Source organism: Linepithema humile, chromosome 1 (assembly GCF_040581485.1).
Source record: "Linepithema humile isolate Giens D197 chromosome 1, Lhum_UNIL_v1.0, whole genome shotgun sequence".
In the NCBI taxonomy this organism is placed as follows: Eukaryota; Metazoa; Arthropoda; class Insecta; order Hymenoptera; family Formicidae; genus Linepithema; species Linepithema humile.
Genome location: NC_090128.1, coordinates 32,367,471 through 32,386,654, shown reverse-complemented (window position 1 = coordinate 32,386,654; position 19,184 = coordinate 32,367,471). Strand labels below are relative to the sequence as shown.

The 19,184-nt window shown below is 37.9% G+C and overlaps 1 protein-coding gene and 1 long non-coding RNA gene across 2 annotated transcripts in view; one reads left to right on the top strand and one right to left on the bottom strand.

Moving 5' to 3' along the window:
* Positions 1–19,184, top strand: part of LOC136999427 (uncharacterized) — a 220,981-nt gene that overhangs the window by 102,741 nt on the left and 99,056 nt on the right. The window lies entirely within an intron of this gene.
* On the bottom strand, positions 16,351–18,227 carry LOC105678036 (uncharacterized). Its single transcript, XM_012377009.2, has 2 exons — positions 18,147–18,227; positions 16,351–17,812 (listed from the first exon to the last, which is right to left on the bottom strand). Exon 2 carries the CDS (start codon positions 17,810–17,812, stop codon positions 16,535–16,537), a length of 1,278 nt encoding a protein of 425 aa, XP_012232432.2. The 5' UTR covers positions 18,147–18,227; the 3' UTR covers positions 16,351–16,534.

The window sequence follows — 19,184 nt, the reverse complement described above, 5'->3', positions numbered from 1 at the left end:
CTGTGTTCTTATCGCGCGACGTTTCTTTCTGTGGCATATGCCAGTAATTCCAGTGAAAGAGTTTCCATTCGATCGCACACTTTCTAAACAAGATTTTGCGAGATCATACGCCCAGGGAATACCGTCGCAGTCCGGAATCAACCTCGTTACTGGAACTTCCTCGTCCGACGGACGATGCACGGCGGTCCCGGGACTGCGGGTCGAAGGAGGCTCGCAAGAGTGCAGCCTTAACTCCGTTGATTCGGCGGTAGATGAAGGGGAAAAGGGGACGAGACCGAGCCTGCGGGCGGTTGGTTTTTGGAGTGATAGACCGCGGGATGAAGTGTGCAGGCGTGTAACGCCAGCGGAAAGGGAGTTTGCATAGCGGAAGTGCCCTCCAATCGATTCATCGAAAACACCTAACCCTCTTGGGTGCCTCCTCGACATCTCTCGCGGGGGAGGATTTGTAGAGAGGCCTGTGAACTGTCTCTCCGCGCGATCGCGATGAAGGCGGCGGAACAGGAGAGGAGATCGCGCGGAATGCCAGACGCATCGCCAATAGAAAATACCGCCCTCCCGTCCGACCACTTTTCCTCCCCCCTTTTCTGCGCCCCGCATCTACGAACACGTCCTACGAATAACACGCGGAGGAAAAGGAAATAGGAGAAATGAAATTGCTCCGTGCACTCGCAACCGTCCGTCTCGTTCCGCGCCCCCGCCCGCTCGCGCCGGCGAGTATTGAATATTCAAAACTTTCCTCGCGGAAGAAACTTTCGTATCCTCTTTGGCGATGCGCGCCGGCAGGGTCTGGCTCGGTTTCTTCCACGATTTGTGGCTTGCCGCGGTAGTTTGGCGAGGCGATTTTCCCGCTGAGGATCCCCCGATTTTTCAAGGCATCCGCAATCCCCGGCGAGATAACGCAACCGACGCTCCATTTGCGGAAGCGACATTGCCAGCTTGGAAATAGGAAATTGAGGTCTTTATTGTGTTTTTAGTTTTTTAAAATTATTCCGAGCATCACATTTATTACGATTGTCACTTTTAATTAATTTACCGTACCGCGCTGTTTACCTCGCGATTCGTCATTTTATCTTTATCGCGCTTCATACATCTATAAAAAGCTCAGTAGACATTGTATTCTCTCGAATGTGGTTAACTTGGAGCATAAAAGCCTGAGCGCATCACTATCAAACTTTGATCAATTAAACGACGTCGCTCGAAGCGACATTCAAGCGATTCTCCGTAATTAGAGCAACGTTAATTTTCAATCATAACTTTGCGCGCGTCTTTCATCGAAACTTTGTGCCACTGCCGTCCAAGGAGCCGTAATATTTTTATAATACTTCGCAAATTATTTCCCGGGACCATCCGCCGGCCGTTATTAGTTAATGGAAAAGGTGGACGCGGAAAAAGGAGGACTCTGCTGTGCTGAAATGTGATTAAGTCTTTTTCGCGCGGCGTGAGAGAGATAATTCTCCCTTTCCCGCTCTCTTGGCCCTTTCTCATTTCACTTCGGTCACAATATTGACCTCTTCCATCTGCTCCAGGCGCAAGACTGATCTAATTATTCCGCGGCCGGGATCGCGCTGGGATATTGAAAGGAAATATAGCGTAAGAGCGAGCGTTTAAAGCAAGATAATGGCTGACCAAAAGACTAATGACGAGCTGCCGGGCATTAGCTTGAAATGAAGGAAGGAATGCAGGGGTGTTTTGAATTCAGCAACGATGATGACAGCGACGTCTGATAAAGTTAATTAAAAAAATATTATCAGAAATATTTTTTTTAATTACGTACTTTATCGAAACAAAGTCTTATTACAAATGTTATATACATTTTTTTATACAATTATTAACTTTAAAAAATTGATTTAAGATATTTTTCAATACACATTTCGTGTAGAATTTGTTTTTTTTTTTCTACGAAAAAAATTGTGTCAATAAACAGTATTTTTGTAACTATATCTGACGGATTCCTTCAACTTGGAAATCTTTCATCGGTGTGAAAAAAGTTGAAGTTAAAAGTTTGTGTAATGGAAAACTCGATACACTATCTGGAAAAGAGTTGAAGTCCTATCTGTCGGCACGTCCGTTGCGATGCTACATTACGATGTTGTATCCGATATACACAGCTCTCGATTGACTCGTCTCGCGAATTCGCGGCGAAATCGATTAGCAAACAGTCGACGAGCGTGGAATGTCGCTAAGCATATATGGAGGCAGTTCTGGTGATAATGTAATTTCAGCGCTGTAATAGCACCGCGGAATATATTTGGCGCGTATACATCGGGAACGTCAAATGCGTCGTCTTTACATAGACAGCTGCTCGCAATACTGCAGTGCGCATAATTAAATTGCACACGTCTCGTAATAACACGATGCAAATATCGCACAGACGGTTTTCGATTACGAATTAAAATATCGTCGACGTAATGCCTCTAGGTATAAATTATGCGACGGAATTATTTCGTGATGCGACGCGGTTTGTGTCTTAAGTTCGTACAGCCATCATCGCGCGTTAACGTTGAGGAGAAACTTCCCGTCGCGGTCGTTTGAAGCACTCTGTCACAATACGTGACGTGTCGTAAATTTATCGCAATCGAATTACACACAAGCAAGACATCAAACAATCATCTGGCCATTAATTTCATGCGTAAGCGCCTTATTCGCGGTTCTGGTGTCTTCAAGCGAATTATATGAGTTAGCACGGTGTTGCGACCGTCCGTTTCGTATCGCGTTTACGTCTACGGGAAATCTACTTTGCGCCCAAGCGAAAAGCCGGCCCGAAGCGATGCGTAAATGTACGTGCAACTAATTGTAAGGACTCTGTCAGACGTCACGGCGCACAGTGGGGCCAAACGACATTTCGTGTTTCAAAAAAGGCTACAGTCTCGAAATGTTAACCGATTTCGATGCTTTTTTTTTTAAATGAAAGCTAACAAAATTTGCAATAACTTTGTGGAGGTAGATTTTTATTTTTTGTTTTTTTTTTATTATTAAATTACACATAAAACAATTAAATTTGTAAAATATAATGACTGAACAGCAAGTAACTCTTCAACAGTAAATATTTTCTGTAACTTAACATCGGGCACTGATATAGTTGAAATTAAACATTCAAATCCTGATTTAGGAACCATAAAGTTTGACCTAACTTCACAAAATGTTACCTTAACAAATAAAATTGATATGATAAAAATAATATAAAATTTTAATAAATTAGTAAATTAGTGAATTAATTAAAAGTAACACTAAATTATTATTATAAATTCGTAACGAATGGAAGCATTTTCCAATTCCAATAGATGCGGAAGCTCAAAACTTGTTGCTTGACGAACAATAGTTATTTAATAAGTACGAATTTATAATAATAATTTAGTGTTACTTTTAATTAATTCACTAATTTACTAATTTATTAAAATTTTATATTATTTTTATCATATCAATTTTATTTGTTAAGGTAACATTTTGTGAAGTTAGGTCAAACTTTATGGTTCCTAAATCAGGATTTGAATGTTTAATTTCAACTATATCAGTGCCCGATGTTAAGTTACAGAAAATATTTACTGTTGAAGAGTTACTTGCTGTTCAGTCATTATATTTTACAAATTTAATTGTTTTATGTGTAATTTAATAATAAAAAAAAACAAAAAACAAAAATCTACCTCCACAAAGTTATTGCAAATTTTGTTAGCTTTCATTTAAAAAAAAAAGCATCGAAATCGGTTAACATTTCGAGACTGTAGCCTTTTTTGAAACACGAAATGTCGTTTGGCCCCACTGTGCGGCGGCGGGATGCCCCCGCAGGAATCGCTTCGCTCGTGCGAGACTGTACGAAACGATGCCGCGAGCCAGGCGCTGTCTACGGACGATATTTACTCGTATTCGGGGCGGCTCGTCACTTAGGAACACATTCCTTCCATCAAAGAGACGCGCGTCTGCTCGATGCATTATGTTAACACAGAGATGTGGCGGTACGCAGGTATCTCGATGCGGTGTCGCGTTTACATAGGCGCGCGCGCGGCAATCGGCACGGACCGACCGACGCTTTCGTCTCGCCCGAGGTATGCCTGTATAATTACTCTTCGCGTCAGAACGCCTCTGTTACTCTCTCCGTCGCTCTCTCTCTCTCTCTCTCTCTCTCTCTCTCTCTCTCTCTCTCTCTCTCTCTCTCTCTCTCTCTCTCTCTCTCTCTCTCTCTTTTTCTCCCTCGCTCCCTCCCTCCTTTTCTCTCTCTCTCTCTCTCTCTCTCTCTCTTTCCCACAGTCTCTCTTCGACGCGCTTGCAACCGCGATCCCGCAAACTGCTTAATCAACTGCGCTCTGATCGCGCGAAATGAGCGACGTCGCGACGTCGGAAATGTTGGCTTTGCGCGATGGATGTTTTCGTTATGTCTACGGAATACACGGACATCGAGGCACAACGCAGTGACTTTGACTTGCCGTCATTATGCTTCTTCGCGATAGCGAGGGCTTACGTTAATTATCTAATGTTACATGTCTGTGTGCAAAATGTAAGAAAATACAATAGTTTAATTTTCAAGTGCACGAACATATTTGTATTTCCTTAGAAAATTTGCTGTAGTATTTTACAGTCCAATTTCTCTCCCGAGTGTAAACATACCAAAATGATGCTGTGCTAAGTTAAACGTTTCATCCTCATCAATTCAGGATTCGTAATGAACACACTTATCTCGCTCTAAATGTTTGAGTTACATAGTGCTCGCATTCCTCGGCAGAAACGTCGAGATTATTTAAACTTCCCCGGCACATGCGGCGGTATGCATATAAGCAGTCGACTCGCAAATTGAGTAGGTTGTGACTTCTGACGGCGAAATACGTTTGTTCGGATGAGCGGTGCACCCTGGTTACGCGACCCCAGCCGGGGTCGCGTCCCTCGCCCCTCGTCTCGCCACCATTGCGACGGGCGCCTTTGCCTCGGCGAGCGTCTTCTCAGACTCTCACGGAAGTCGAGGCAGCTGGGCGCGAAATACGATAAACTCTTGCGAATCCCCGCGAGTGACGGCGTCGAAAAATATTTACTCCCCGAACGCGCCCGTCGGGCGTCCCACACCTCCCGCCGACGTAAGCCTTTGCCGCACCGACCCATCCCGAACTCCTTTCGACCGCCTTTCCCAACTCACTCCCGAAAAGGCTCCTATCCTTCCGCCTTCCTCTTCGGTTCGGCAAGAACTCGTTTATTCGCGGGCCAAAGGTATTTACATAAATCAGCCAAGCAATCTCTTTTTATATTTCGCGAAAGTATGGCGTGAATATACACGACGGCCCGTATGTACGTAAATATTCGTGTATGCAGCCCTTCCAGCATCGTCGGCCTTTTCCACCTACGCGTTTCCTCCTCCTTATCCCCGAATGTCTCGAAAGACGTCGATGCGTCCGTGTGTATATTGTACCGCACATACGCGCGCTTTCCGGATGTAATTTTTGTCATTTCTGACAGATAAGCGGGTCACCGTAAAATTTCTTTTTACTTTTTTCGCACTTACGGAAACTCATGAGTTTCTCATGAAGGGTGAATACGAGATATGGTCTGATGCTTTTGTCCCTACGCGAATTTTACATACGAGCGTTTTATGCTCTTTCGAGAGTCCCCTCGCGCGATGATGGAACGACATTGTTGTCAATGAATTCACGGCTAGTTTATGTGAATCATTATGATCGAAAGGGATGACGTGTTTTACAAATTTCACTGGTGCGACGGTGTATGTATAATACATGTTCCGGTACGATTACTAGCCTTCCGTGAAATTATTCTTTTTTATCAATAATTGAGAATATTTTAGAATTTATCTTAGAATCGAACTTAATTTTAATAATCATACAAAATATTTAAATGAGATTCATTGAGATATGATAATTATAAAATTATTTGTGTCAGAAGCTTATTTTAAGTTGTCAAACAGAAATATGTCACTTGTTGCAAAATTAAAAAACATAAAAAAATCTGTATTTTATTATAATTTATGATACTTTTATATTATATTAATCTAATCAAAAGATATTTTGGATAACACAGATTTCTATTAGCTACTTTTAAAATTATTTTACTTATCTGTTTGCAAAATTTTTGTCACATTTCTAAAATAAAAGATGTACAACAGATATATAATTATCATTTAATATATTCATGGCGGGGGGTCCTATCGCATAATTCACTGTTAAGAGGATGCTGGAGTTCTGTTTTACCACATGAATGCTGTATTTTTCCTGACTTTTTTCTAACAAATACAGCTTTTTTCTGCCTGCATAGAATTAAAAATCCTTTTGCAGGATTAAAGAGCACACAAAAAGGGAATTTGCGTTGGTCGAAAAAATTCGGAAAAATAAAGTTATTTATAACATTAATTTTTATTGACATACTCTTAGGATAACATGTCTTTTAGAGCTATCAATTTTAGCTTTTTATAAAAGTTTAACGATTTTAATACACCGAATAAGAGCAGCGCGAATTGCGCACTGCATAATAAAATGTTATGGAACCATTAAAATTGAGCTGAAAAGTCTAATGTAAAAAATATTCTTGTCCGACTATTTTTACATACGTGTGCGTCCAATATCGGTATAACAGATGAAAAAATAACAGAAGATTAGTTCCAGGATAATATCAGAGAGGCGCTATACAATAATATGCGAATATATACACGCACCACACATACGCATACACAATACATTCATACTTAGATTATGATTTATGCCGATAATATCACTCTCATTTTTAGTTTCATCGAAATGATGGCGCTTTCGCGTCGGAGTTCGTCAGGCACTCCAGCATCCTCTTAATATTTTCAAAATCACATCCGCCCGCACGAGTATCATATAAGCTGTGAGAGGGACAAAATGCTTACGGTTAATAAAATCGAGTTCGAGTGTGATAGGGTGAATTCACGGCTGGCTTTGATGTTGCTTCAGTTGGTGGCAGCATGATTCCGAATGAGGATCCGGGTCGATGTTCGTTGAAATATTAATTAATTGACGAAAGACAAACGTAGGCGCGGTTGTCGTTCGATTATTTTCAGTCTGGTTGACCCACGAGGGAAAACTAGACAGCCATAAGAGATATGAAAAAGAATATTATATATAGAGATAGTAGTATTACACGATAATTAATCAAACGAAATTCGCAAGGCGCGCGAAATTGTTTTTTTTTTGTGTTTCTTTTTCGGCACTCCGAAAAAATTTAACGTGCGATTCCTCTTAGTGATTAATTATTCTAAATCTTCTTGCACTAATATTAAATGACTTCTGTCATTGAAATTCTTTCGAAATATTTTTCCTAAGGAACAAAATGTATAAAACATATTTTAAATAAGAACTAGTTCTCTTAATAAACCAAAATTCTTTTTCTTTAGAAATTAATACTATAACTTTAAAAAAATGTTTTTAAATAAATACATAAATAATAAAAATGTAGAATATCTAGACGCGAATATACTAAAGAATGTATAATTTTATTTTTATATAGAATAAGAATTTTATAATGCAAAACATGTTTTAAGCTTTTTAAATAAAAGTTAAAAACGGATAAATATCTGTCGAAAAAATGTCTAAGTAACTAAGAATGTGCCTTTTGAACAAAGGCGTACTTTTAGCATTTTTTGGAACATAGGAATTCCTATCTTACTTTTATATCCAGCTGACTTGTGCTTCACTTCTTATTTCTTACCTCTTACATTTTTCGCTCGAAGTCGGCAAAGTATTTCGCCTGTATCGATACTTTTTGCTCGTCGCACAAAAGTCAAAGAGGGTTTCAAAGACGACTTGGGAGAAAAGAAGAGGGAGGTTTTGGTGTGGCAAAGACGCTACTTGTTTCGAGAGCTAGTTTACGTTAAAAGAGCTAAAGGTGGTAGTTGACAGCCAATGGCAAACGATACGTACACTTGTATCAGTTAGTTGCAATGAGGGTCTTCGGTGATACTCAGTTATCGGTAGTATCGATTTCTTATCTCACATACACAAGTTGTTTGCCTTTATGCATCCGATCTATCTTAATTCCTGTAAATACTCTCTGACATCCAATTTGACTATGATAAAAAATCAGTCGAATGTAAAATATATGCTTATAAGCTGACAATCCTCTTTGCCGTGCCGCGGGTTTGAGAAGAATCGATGGATAAAGCAGAACCGAGCACTCGCATAGATAACATTGCGCCAACAAACTGAATTTGCGCTGATTCGCACGTCTTAACCGCGATTCCGATCTAGATCTTCGATATCTCGTAGATGAAGAATCCCAAAATCGTCTTAGATGTTTGATAAGCAGCTAGTTATTATCCGGAATGCGATTTTCACGTCCAGTATCCAAATCGTTTCAGCCGCGGACCGATGGCGCAAAGCCGGATTATCCGCCGTCTGGGTGGATCGCTCTGAGGATGCTACTCTCTGTTGACGTTCGGATCAAATTTATATAGACCGTGACGAGTCTCACAGCCAATTCCGAGAATATTCAACGGGGCTTGCTTTAACTTTCGGATTGTGTTTTGGAAATGAGAGCAGCGAATAACATAGTGTTCAATATTTGGAATTATTTGGGAGACACAAACACCCACAATCGAGTTGTTTAGTATTTCAACACTTGGTTACAACTGCGGAACTTATAAATAATACTGGAATGAGAATAATGAATTCTATTTTTTTAGTAGAAATTAATGCTTTTAAATATTTCTTAAGGAAACTGTTGAGATCCTAGTTTAAAATTTAGAAACAACTTTTGTAAAAGTCAGCTTTACGCTAATTAAGAAAGCGATTATCGTGCAACAGGGGATTAACGAATTTCGAACCTGGGAAAACCTGGGAGATAATCAAGCAAAACGGTATTCAGTCGCCTTTCCAACTCAAATAAAGTTAAAGTCCTCAAGCGAGTCGCAGATGCGCTTCTTCTTCTTCCGTCTATATCTTTAGCTGCGTTGTCTTCTTCAATGAAAGTCTGCCCGATGGAAAGACGGAGGAACGAACGAAACTGAATAATCGCGTTACGACTTCAGCGTTAGGAGTTCGGAACGATCTAGATGTTTGCAGGATTTATTGAGGCGATGTACATCGATGAGAATGACTACCATACCTCATTGTAACAATTTAGATTGATGGAATATTAAATTTTGAGTTTCTTTCAACGCAGACATCATTAACGTTCATTGCATTATTCATTTTGATAAAAATGTAAAACACATATTTTTTATCATAACAAATTATTAAGTCAATATTTTTCTACTAGTGATAGAGTTTTTAGCAATCAAACTTCAAAAAGTATTCAAAAAGAAGGGAAAATAATGCTTCTGAATAAACTTAATAATTGGTTGTAAATTGATATCATGTGATGGATAAATAAAGATCGCGGGTTGAGAAGAAGAAAACAATTTTGGACAGTATTTTTCTTCCTCAGAAATGAGATCTCTCTCTGCGACAAAACTTTTTACAATCCATAAGCCTGAACCTATCGTCGGGCTCCTTAAATTCGTTTGTCTTCATGAAAGCGCGTTTCTTTTATTGCCGCTCCTGTCTTAGCCGCTCTCCCTACTGGTTTCTAACCCTTCGCTCAAGACTCTCATCTGTCTCCCTTTTCACGGTTGCACTGCGGCAAAATGAAGACGCCGATTCGAGCGGGCCGACGCCACACGAATGCCGCAGATTACCGTGAAAAATGGCCGACCAAAATTGCCTCGTGTCTTCTTAATGCTTCTCACGCTAATTACCTCAGAGTGGTCCTGCTCTTTCATTGTTCTCGCTGTTTTTACGTCGGCGGGGGCTCAGGAAGAACCCGGGGTTCTTTTTATGATTTAATTTCGAGCGATACACCTTTTCTCGGTGGGAAGAAATTTTCCGGCTGCCACGTATTGTTTCGCCCGCAATAAAGAAGAGCGCGAATATAAGAATCCGACAACAACGGAGTAGATTCTTAAGTGAAATTAGTATAACACGAAGCTGAGTTAATCTCTCGTGCGTTATTCATCGTGCACTCGCGGAGCGTGGATTAAATCCAACGTCTCTTATCTCGCCTTAAATGCAATCATCGCGCTTGACTCTTTTGCATTTATATTTAAAAAGAAAGAACGTAATATTAGAAACTAAAGACATGGCGTACGTAAAGGAAAGTACTTATGTTTATAATAATGAAATTTTCCTTTCTTTTACCTTTGCTATACGATTTGCTTTATTTTCACTTCCTCATCACGAAATCTCAAAACTTTCCGATTCGCCGGATTATCGCGGAACGTTACGTCATTCCCGCCATGTTTCAGCACAATGATTACACCACGGACGTTTGGCTCTTGAAGCTCTCCGAGCAGCAGGATCCATTCCGCTTTCGCATGCACGCACAGCGGGTCTGCATTATTGCGGCTTATCCGGTATTACGCTTATGTGACGCCAGTAACATCGCAGCCTTAAGCGTGCACGATGTATCGAACACGGAATTACCCCATGAATTCGCCCCATCTCCCTCTCTCCACTCCCATGGAAATTCTGTACACAATGCTCCGAAGGCCTCCATCTACCATCCTACCGTCACTCTTGCCGGTAACTTCATATCAAGACGTAGATAAATATTTTTTTATTATATTTCATCGGCTGTTTATCGAGATGCTACCTCCTCAAATATCTTCTGCTTTCATCGGCACTTATTCCATTGCAATCCGTATTTTTTCTACTCGTGTTTGTTTGATATAAGAATTTCTTTGAGATAACATTTGTTATTCCCGACTTGTGATAGTTTTGGAACTTATGCTCATACATAGTCGATAAATGTATCACGAAACTCTCTTTCCCACAATCTCTTTCCTAATCAATCTTGTGTTGTTTTCAATCAAGTGCTCTACACGTTATTTCACATTTAGTTACTTGTTTCTCTATTCGATTTTTATTTTTACTTTTTTGCCTTATTATTATTTGCTGTTTTACTAAGTGTTAAGTCCTGGGTCTTCTCTCGAAAATTTTTTATTAAAATAGACGTACCAACCCTCTCCCCCTCCCCCCTTTCTTTTCCCCTGACAGACCGAAGAAACTTGAAGACGATGTCACGATATTTCGCTGACTTTTATCGTCGCATTCTAGTGCTCGTTCCAAGAAGCACGCATGAAATTCATTTATTCACTCGGAGTCGTTGAGAAGGGTCACTTGGAGACGTGATCGAGTTGATGTGTTTATTAGAATCATTATTCGCCGCATGAAAAGCAATCGAAGAGAATCATTGAAATATTGAAAATGTATTTGATTTCCTTTCGTATAGTCTATTTAAAATACCAATACGTTTAAAAACCCGAAAAAATTTGATTAATTTAATAAGCACATATGGCAATTGAAATTAACATGCATTTTTGTTATCGAATATTGAGTATTGAAAATTTTCAATCTAAAATATTAATGCAGTCTATTCTATTTAGCTTTTTTTGTGCTGCTGTTTCAAATTTATTTATTCATTTTTTTTTTTAATTTACTTCTCTATTAATTAAAAGAACAAATTTGATGTTAGAGTCTAAAAAAAGTAGAATAAAATTTCATAGAATTTTTCAGTTTCAAAAAATTATAATAGATATTAGATCTTTTCAGATAAAAATTGTGTGGAGAATTAATATGCTTTTTATCTTTTATCAGTCTGATATAACTGTTAAAAAAATGAATAGTTTTTTTATTAATGATATTTTGAAATAAAATCAGTCAAAACGTTGTTTTATTTTATATTATATGAATTTTATATTCTGACGGTGTTATTATTTCAGATAATTTCCAAATTTTGTTTACTTTCGGCAACATATAAATGTTAATTACATTCTTGCGCATCTTTAACGCAATGAAAAGTCTTTCATTGATATTTTTGTCGTCAAGCACTGGGTGTGTCTTACACACTTCAAAAACTCGATGCATGTGATGCTTATTAATCAGCAAACACTGAGTTGAATCTCATATCGTTATCGACAACAGTCGTTGTCTGCATCTCAGTAACTGGTTAATGATATAATCTCGTTATGTAACGACGTGATGCGCTTGCGAATTCGAACGGACCGACGTAGACAGCAACTCTGCTGATTGCGAACATACTTCTCGCATTCTAACAGCACTCCGTACTTTCTCCGACGTTCTCTTGGCAACTCACCCCCCCGTTTTTTATCTTTCTCTTACCCCGTCGTCTTTCTTCTCACATATCCTCGCGTTCGCCAGTCGACACACGTGTGTTGGACGGTAAAGCCTGCTTCATAACAGACTTTTTCTCTCTAGTTCAGTTTCTTACAGAAATAAGCTATCGTTTTCCAAAATTATACAATAATTTTTTAACATCAGATTTAATTATATATAAAAAAAAAATATGAATTTTTTTTTAAATTTGTAACAAATAGTTTAACATATTAAATAGTAATTTATGAAATAATTATAATGTTCTGCGTTTTGCATATTGAAATAATATAAAATATTATTTTACTTTATTTTTAAGATTTCTATATATCTAAAAACAACTGCATTTAAATGTTGTTATTTAGAATCCCTGAAGTTGTAAATTTTTTGCTGTCGTTTTTTATCAGTAATTAGCTGCGCTAAGCATTATCAAAAATATGCTGTGTAATTCAGAGAGTTCTTTCCAAAGAACAGACGCGCATTCTTAATTGCTGACTTTGCGACTGAGGATACCGTGCTCTTTTTTTAGGACTTTGAAGAAGCGCTTTTCATTGTTTGAGCGCGCATCTTTCGTGAGTTTAATGAGTCTCACGGTCGTCGTATTTCTCGGATGCATCTCAAGCAGCGGAGGAAGCTACCGTAAGAAAAAAAATTGATTGTTTATTATTGGACTTTTACGATCTCTTAATTGCAATTTCGTGACGCGGATTCGCAACGATAGTTTATCATCAATCGCGTTATTAATCGCTACAACGTAGCGTCGTAATCTAGGAAAGATCGGAAACAATTGTTTCGCGGTTGAACGTGTACGCGCAACAAGTCGCGTCCGATAAGTCATAGCCAGAGAGCGGGAGAGTGTCTATGTCGTTCCCGGTAATAAACATATCTGTATCGAGATATCGTGCACGTACGTGTGAACGACTACGACCACACCCGCGTTGGAGAGCGTGTGATATAGAATTTCCAATATTGGATACACACACGCGCTGTGTGTGAAGGCGGATGATAGCTATCGCGACATCTTCGTCATGCGATCGATGGTGCAATAATTGGCATCTTTTGTCTTTCAAGGCGTGTAAATTGTGCGCGTGTTTCACTTACGATTAATATATTACCAATTAATTAATTAATTGTTAGTAAAGAAGTGGAGTTTTTGTAGTGGTACCATTTTTCTGTCTAAATAATTTTTGTTTGTATTATCTTATGTTCTCGCAAAACTTTGTGGCTGATTATAAGCGCTCCCTCTTCATTGGACTATTTTATAGAGTCGACGTGATAAAATATACAAATATTTGCATTTGGAGTGAATGTTCATACGGCCATTTTCCGAACGAAAACTCGCGTACTTCTTGTGTTTGTTCACTTGAGAACGGGTGGACGGAAACGAGGGATAATGAGATCAGCAAGTGAGACGAGGAGGCAGGCAGGATACCAAGATCCAGGGTGAACAAAAAGAGCGGGAAAAATGATACTTTTCATGCCGGAAAATAAAATGAGTCATTCAATGAAGTAGTCGTCGTGTCGGCGTAATGAGTCGAGGTAAAAGCGGGGTTAGAGACTGCAGTCCCGCGCCTTCTTCCCTTCGTCCCTCTCCTCGTGTAGTGGCCGTTCTGCTCTCAGACTTTCTTTCTTTCTCCACATCTAGCAAATAGATGGGATAAACTGCGCTCTTGGCACTTGACTTTTAAACCTGCTAGGCGGATCTGTCCAACTATACTTACTTTTAAATGTCTTCCCTGTCTGGAGTGGGATTTCAGCAGCGACGACGACGATCACGGCGCTCGTTCACGACGCCGCGCTGACGATGCGGGTAACGACGTGACGCGACGTCTCATGGATTAGGCCGTTTGAAATTTACGAGCTGTCGATTATATGACACCCGTGCAATCACGTCGGATGGACAATACGTTTCTGCGAACGATCTGTAAATTCGTCGCGATTTCTGCGATTATACGGCAGATAATGTTTTCTCATAGAGTAAGGATTGCAGACGGGAAAGAGATAAGGCAATTTAGCAACAGAACAGTAAAGACGTGTACTCTATTCTTTCGGGAGTATCTTTATAATTAGACAAAACACAAATAAGAAACATATAGCAAAACACAAATGCTGTAAGAAATATATTGCATCATAAGAAACGATGAGCTCTGAATTGAAAGATTTATGTGATTAATTTATGTGATTCACCCGTGAATACGCTTATACATGTATGAAACCAGCGAGAATTGGCGAATGTACGCGTGACGAGATAACTTTATCCAGCGGGCCGATTCGCGATTCGCAACACGTTACCGTGACGTGATGGACGCTTAAAGAACTTCATTGTTCCGCGCGCTTGGTCCACGGGCAAGGTAGGATTTAATAATGTTGAGAGTCAAGCTAGACGTTGTGTACACATCGGGATTGGTACATACAGCTTTCGGGCGTCTTCAATATCTGAGCAGCTACGGCATTGTCTAGGGCGGCGACGCGGCCCCGCTCACTGTGCTTTATAACTGCCTCGTCTGATGACGATGACGAGCATTATGCAACGGATAATGGCCCTACTGGCTGCCGTACGCGTCCAAAGAAAGCACGCTTCGCAGGCAACCTCGTTTTCCCATTTATTTGGAACTCGCAAAAATTTGTTTTTGTTTCATGGCGCGTTTTTCGTCTATCATATCTATAGAATCGTCGAATCGATTTTTGAACATTTCTTTGTAATTAATAGAAGATTTGAAATTAATGTGTTTTATCGCAGAATATTTACGATGATGTCTCTAATGATTTTTAACAAGTTGGCATAGAAATGTGTAACTTTTATTTGCGTGTACCGCTAAAAGTAAAAAAAAAAAAATTATGGTAATTAATATAATCAATTTTATAGACTGCGATTAATTATAATCATTGCGTAAATGGCAATTGAAAGTATTATTAAGTTAGAACGTACGTAAAAAAATGGTTTATTTTTTCCAGTCGATTTTTGCGAGCATCATAATTTCTCCGGTTTGGGATTTTGCCTGAGCTAAGTCGGACATGTGATTTTTAGGCGTATAGTATAACGGCAATATTTGATAAAAAAAAAAAAAAAATGAGAAAGCGCGACAGATGGGCGAAGGAATGCTCATGTCCTCGTCGTTCTCGACGCTATGGCATTCAGGAGCCGAGAGTCGGCCGGGCCGACGAGTACAAGTCCTATTCCAATTCCAGCAAGTTAATTGGAATTGTTTGCTGCAGACACCGCGAGCCGCTTGCCCTCGCGCCCTTCTGAATCCTATACTTCGAACCAGCACCTTCCTTTGTCCCCGGTCTTCTCCCTGGCTGCTGCCATCCTGACTTCAGCACGCAACTCACACTAGCGCGACATCGCCGCGTTCATGCAGTTTCTGACATCTTGAGAGGAATTAATTTCTATCATCCATGAACTTGGTAAACTCGCTCGAGGTCTTCCGTAAAAGTGCTTGCCGCTGTTTTTACAACTCCTCGAACGATCTTACTGTTGGAAAAAGGCGTAACATCTTTGTCGTATTTGTGATAAAAACCGTTCGATTGGTTATAGCACGATAAACGATCTATAATTATTATCGCGTGTAATCATATTTTTACAAACAAAACTTGGTTCGGAAATTGATGCTTATGCACCTACTATCTATTACCGTTTTGATAATAATCGCTAAAAAATATCGTTATCACAAATATGGATTTCACGTAATCGATAAGATATAACATTTTAGCCTCAAAATGGATTATGTATATTTAAACAGATACTTATATTACATCCTCTTAAAATATCGCGATTGTAGAATTGATTCTTCTAGTCCTCAGAACAGATATCACACTTATCCGCTGAAACCCGGTGATGAATTATTCGTTCATATTAGGCAAATGACACGAATTGGCGATTCTGAATAAAAAAAAGGAAGCAATGAATTCTGCATATATCGCCCGCTTTTGCACTTCCTATTTCAAAATTTATAGTACTAGTGCTATCGCGTTCTTATAAATGTAATCTTATTAATAAAATTAAAATAGAAGTGAAATCGATTTATGTGTCGTTTAGTATACTTGCAATTATAATAACAAGTACATATTGTTTTATTCTATTTTTTAAATTTAGTAAATATAAATTTTTCAAGAATTTCAAAGCAAATATGCTTTTTCTATATTCAGAAAATATGTCGGTAAAATATTGTTTTTTTATATTTTATGGTACAATATAGAAATCTTAAAGCTAATATATGTAGGTAGATCGGTAGAACACGATGGAAAATGATTGTTTTTTTTAGCACTCATTTATTTCATTATTCATGTAGTGAGAAGCAAATGATATAAGTAATTCATTTATGAGCCAATGAATTTATTGTTAATTATAAAGAAGTAATTATTGAATTTGAAAACTCTTATATTTCGTTATTACATCAGCGTGTAATAGTGTTTAGGTTGCAAGTCATAAATGTTCAGAATGATGCGAGCATCATATCAGGGAATTTAATACCAAATATTCTAGAGGCAAGTTTTGTCAATCCCTCGAGTTCCAATCCCTTTTCTCTGGTCTTCATGAGGGCATCTTTGTAAGTTGGATGGTTGTACAAATTTGTGACGATTTCCTGCATCTCCGGGGAAGACATTTTTGCAATGAACTCAGCGAAGACCTCGGAGTTCATCATCTTTTCCTTGTAAAGAGCGTCGATTTTGTCCAAAGGTAATACAGCATACAAATCCTCGAGCATTCCCTTCATTCCATCGCCGATTTTTTGCAGTCCAGCTTTGTGTGTCAGGAGGCTTTCTATTTTAGGAGGCACATACTCCTCCATACCGATGGACCTGTGGAACTGCTGAATAGCTTCGATGACGTTGACACCAGCTTTTTGCACAAATACTACTAACGCTTGATGTTCTTTAAGCGCTTCGATAGAGCGTATTAAAGTATGAAACTCGGGTGTGAACATGTATATGTAAGCGTTTTTAACTTGTTCGTCTTCGTTTATATATTGCAGTATTATATCAAGGAATTGCTGCACCGGAACTAGCGCCAGAAAGTCCATCAGCTCTTCTTGTACCGTTTTAGGAGGCCTGTCCGGTACAGTGATGCCGAGAACGAGATACATGATATTCGCTACAACTCGCGTGTTCACTCCGCTCCTTTTGAGGCCCGCCAGAACCAATTGGACGGACTTTTTGTAGTAAAATTTATTAACAAATCGCTGGAAGTTGTCGGATTTGAGTTCGTTGATGAAATTGACGAAGGCTTTTGAGTGACGCATCTTGTTCACGTACGTGGAAATGAAGTCGTCATAATTGAACAGAGCCTTGATGTCTTTGAAAAATCCGGCGAGTCCACCAGTCCTCTTCGTGGTAATAGAGTACGTATCAGCAGGTGGTACGAGTTCCTTTATATTAAGAGCTCTGTTAACCTCGTTTATCACTTCGTAGATTTTGACACCCTCCTTCTGCATATAATTGAGAAGATTCAAAAGTTCAGGAACAGACTGGAATTCTATCCACAGATTTCTGATTAAAGATGGATCTTTTCGGAGATAGTCAGCAATAGCTTTTACTTCATGATCGTGTTCTATGTAATCCACAATGACTTCGGCAATTTCTGTTACGGGGATCAAATCCAAAAAGTCTTGGATATCTTCGTGAAGGGGACCTTTGCCGAAATCGGGAAATTGGTGGGCTTGGCCCAGGCCAAAGATGGCCAGGACGGTGACTAGCGCAAATACAAGTTTCATCTGTAAATATAACATATTTACATGTGCCAAATTAGTATAAATTAGATAAATATAAATATGATATATCAAAAAAGTATTATTTTGTAAAATATATTTTTTTATTCTTTATTTTTCGATTTTTCCTCTATTTGCCATTGATTTGTACAGAATATTTACAAATATATTGTAACCTGAATGAAAAAGATAATAATCATACTTAACTGAATTAAATTATATTGTATATTGCCTATATATTGTTTATTCTTTGCTTATTTTTTTAATAGACTTTAAGAGACAATAAAAATAATTTTTAAGCAAACTTATAAAAGCATACAAAGAAACTTTTTTTACTCACCGTGATGGCTGAATGTGCATTGAGGTCTATAAAACATTTCAGCTGATTTATATACTAGTAGCATCACGCTATATGAAGAGATAGATAATTTGATAAGATCACAATTATAGATTGAGAGATATTGATTTACGAAAAAGTTAAGAATCATTTATTCAATCAATTCAATCTTTACGATTATCTTATTAATGTGACACATATTTATTTCAATTATAATATTATCAATGTGTTATAAATATAGTGACGTAATTTGTGCAAATCTGATTTATTATTACTGATGAATTTATAGTAACATATGGTAAATTTTGATTTGAATAATTTCTAACAATAAGTATAACAGATAAAATGTTAATATCATTTCTTATTATTCAACATGTACAGGTAGAATTCTACATCATCAAATAATGATTTATCAATATGATAAGTAAAATAATAAGGTTTTGATAATAAGTTGTATTGTCATTTATTCATTTATTCATTTATTTTGTCAAATATCTTCAAATTTCTAGGCATAGAGAAGACATGTAAATTCATTATTTACTTTATCTATATGCATCTTGTCTTTAAAGTAATGCATTTTTATGCATTACTTTTAAATTTTATTTTTAATAAATTTTTTGTTTCTTATATAGCTTTTTTATATGCACAATAGCAAGTTTTATATATTTTACTTTCTTAATTAATTAATTATTTAAAAAAATTTTAAATTAATTACTTTTAAAGCTTAACGAAAAGCCAAACTTAATAAGAAATTCTAAACATAACTGTGAAAATCTATAAAAAGAATGTTAGAAAGAAAGGTACTAGTAAGTTCTAGAATCTTGACCAATTTTTCTTTAATTACAAATTACTTTTAACTAGTTGTCTTATCTCGTAGATTTGTTCGATTTTGAAAGTCTGATAATTATGTTATCTATTAATCTGTATTTTTAAATCATTAATTACAATTTATTTTTAAAATAATATTCTTTATTTATTTATATAATTGTTAGTTATGCAACAATTATTTTAAAAAATACAAAAATGTAAATTCTATTATCA

What these genes read in the sequence shown, in the direction of transcription:
- LOC105678036 (XM_012377009.2), bottom strand. Translation starts at nt 17,812, where the DNA reads ATGAAACTTGTATTTGCGCTAGTCACCGTCCTGGCCATCTTTGGCCTG.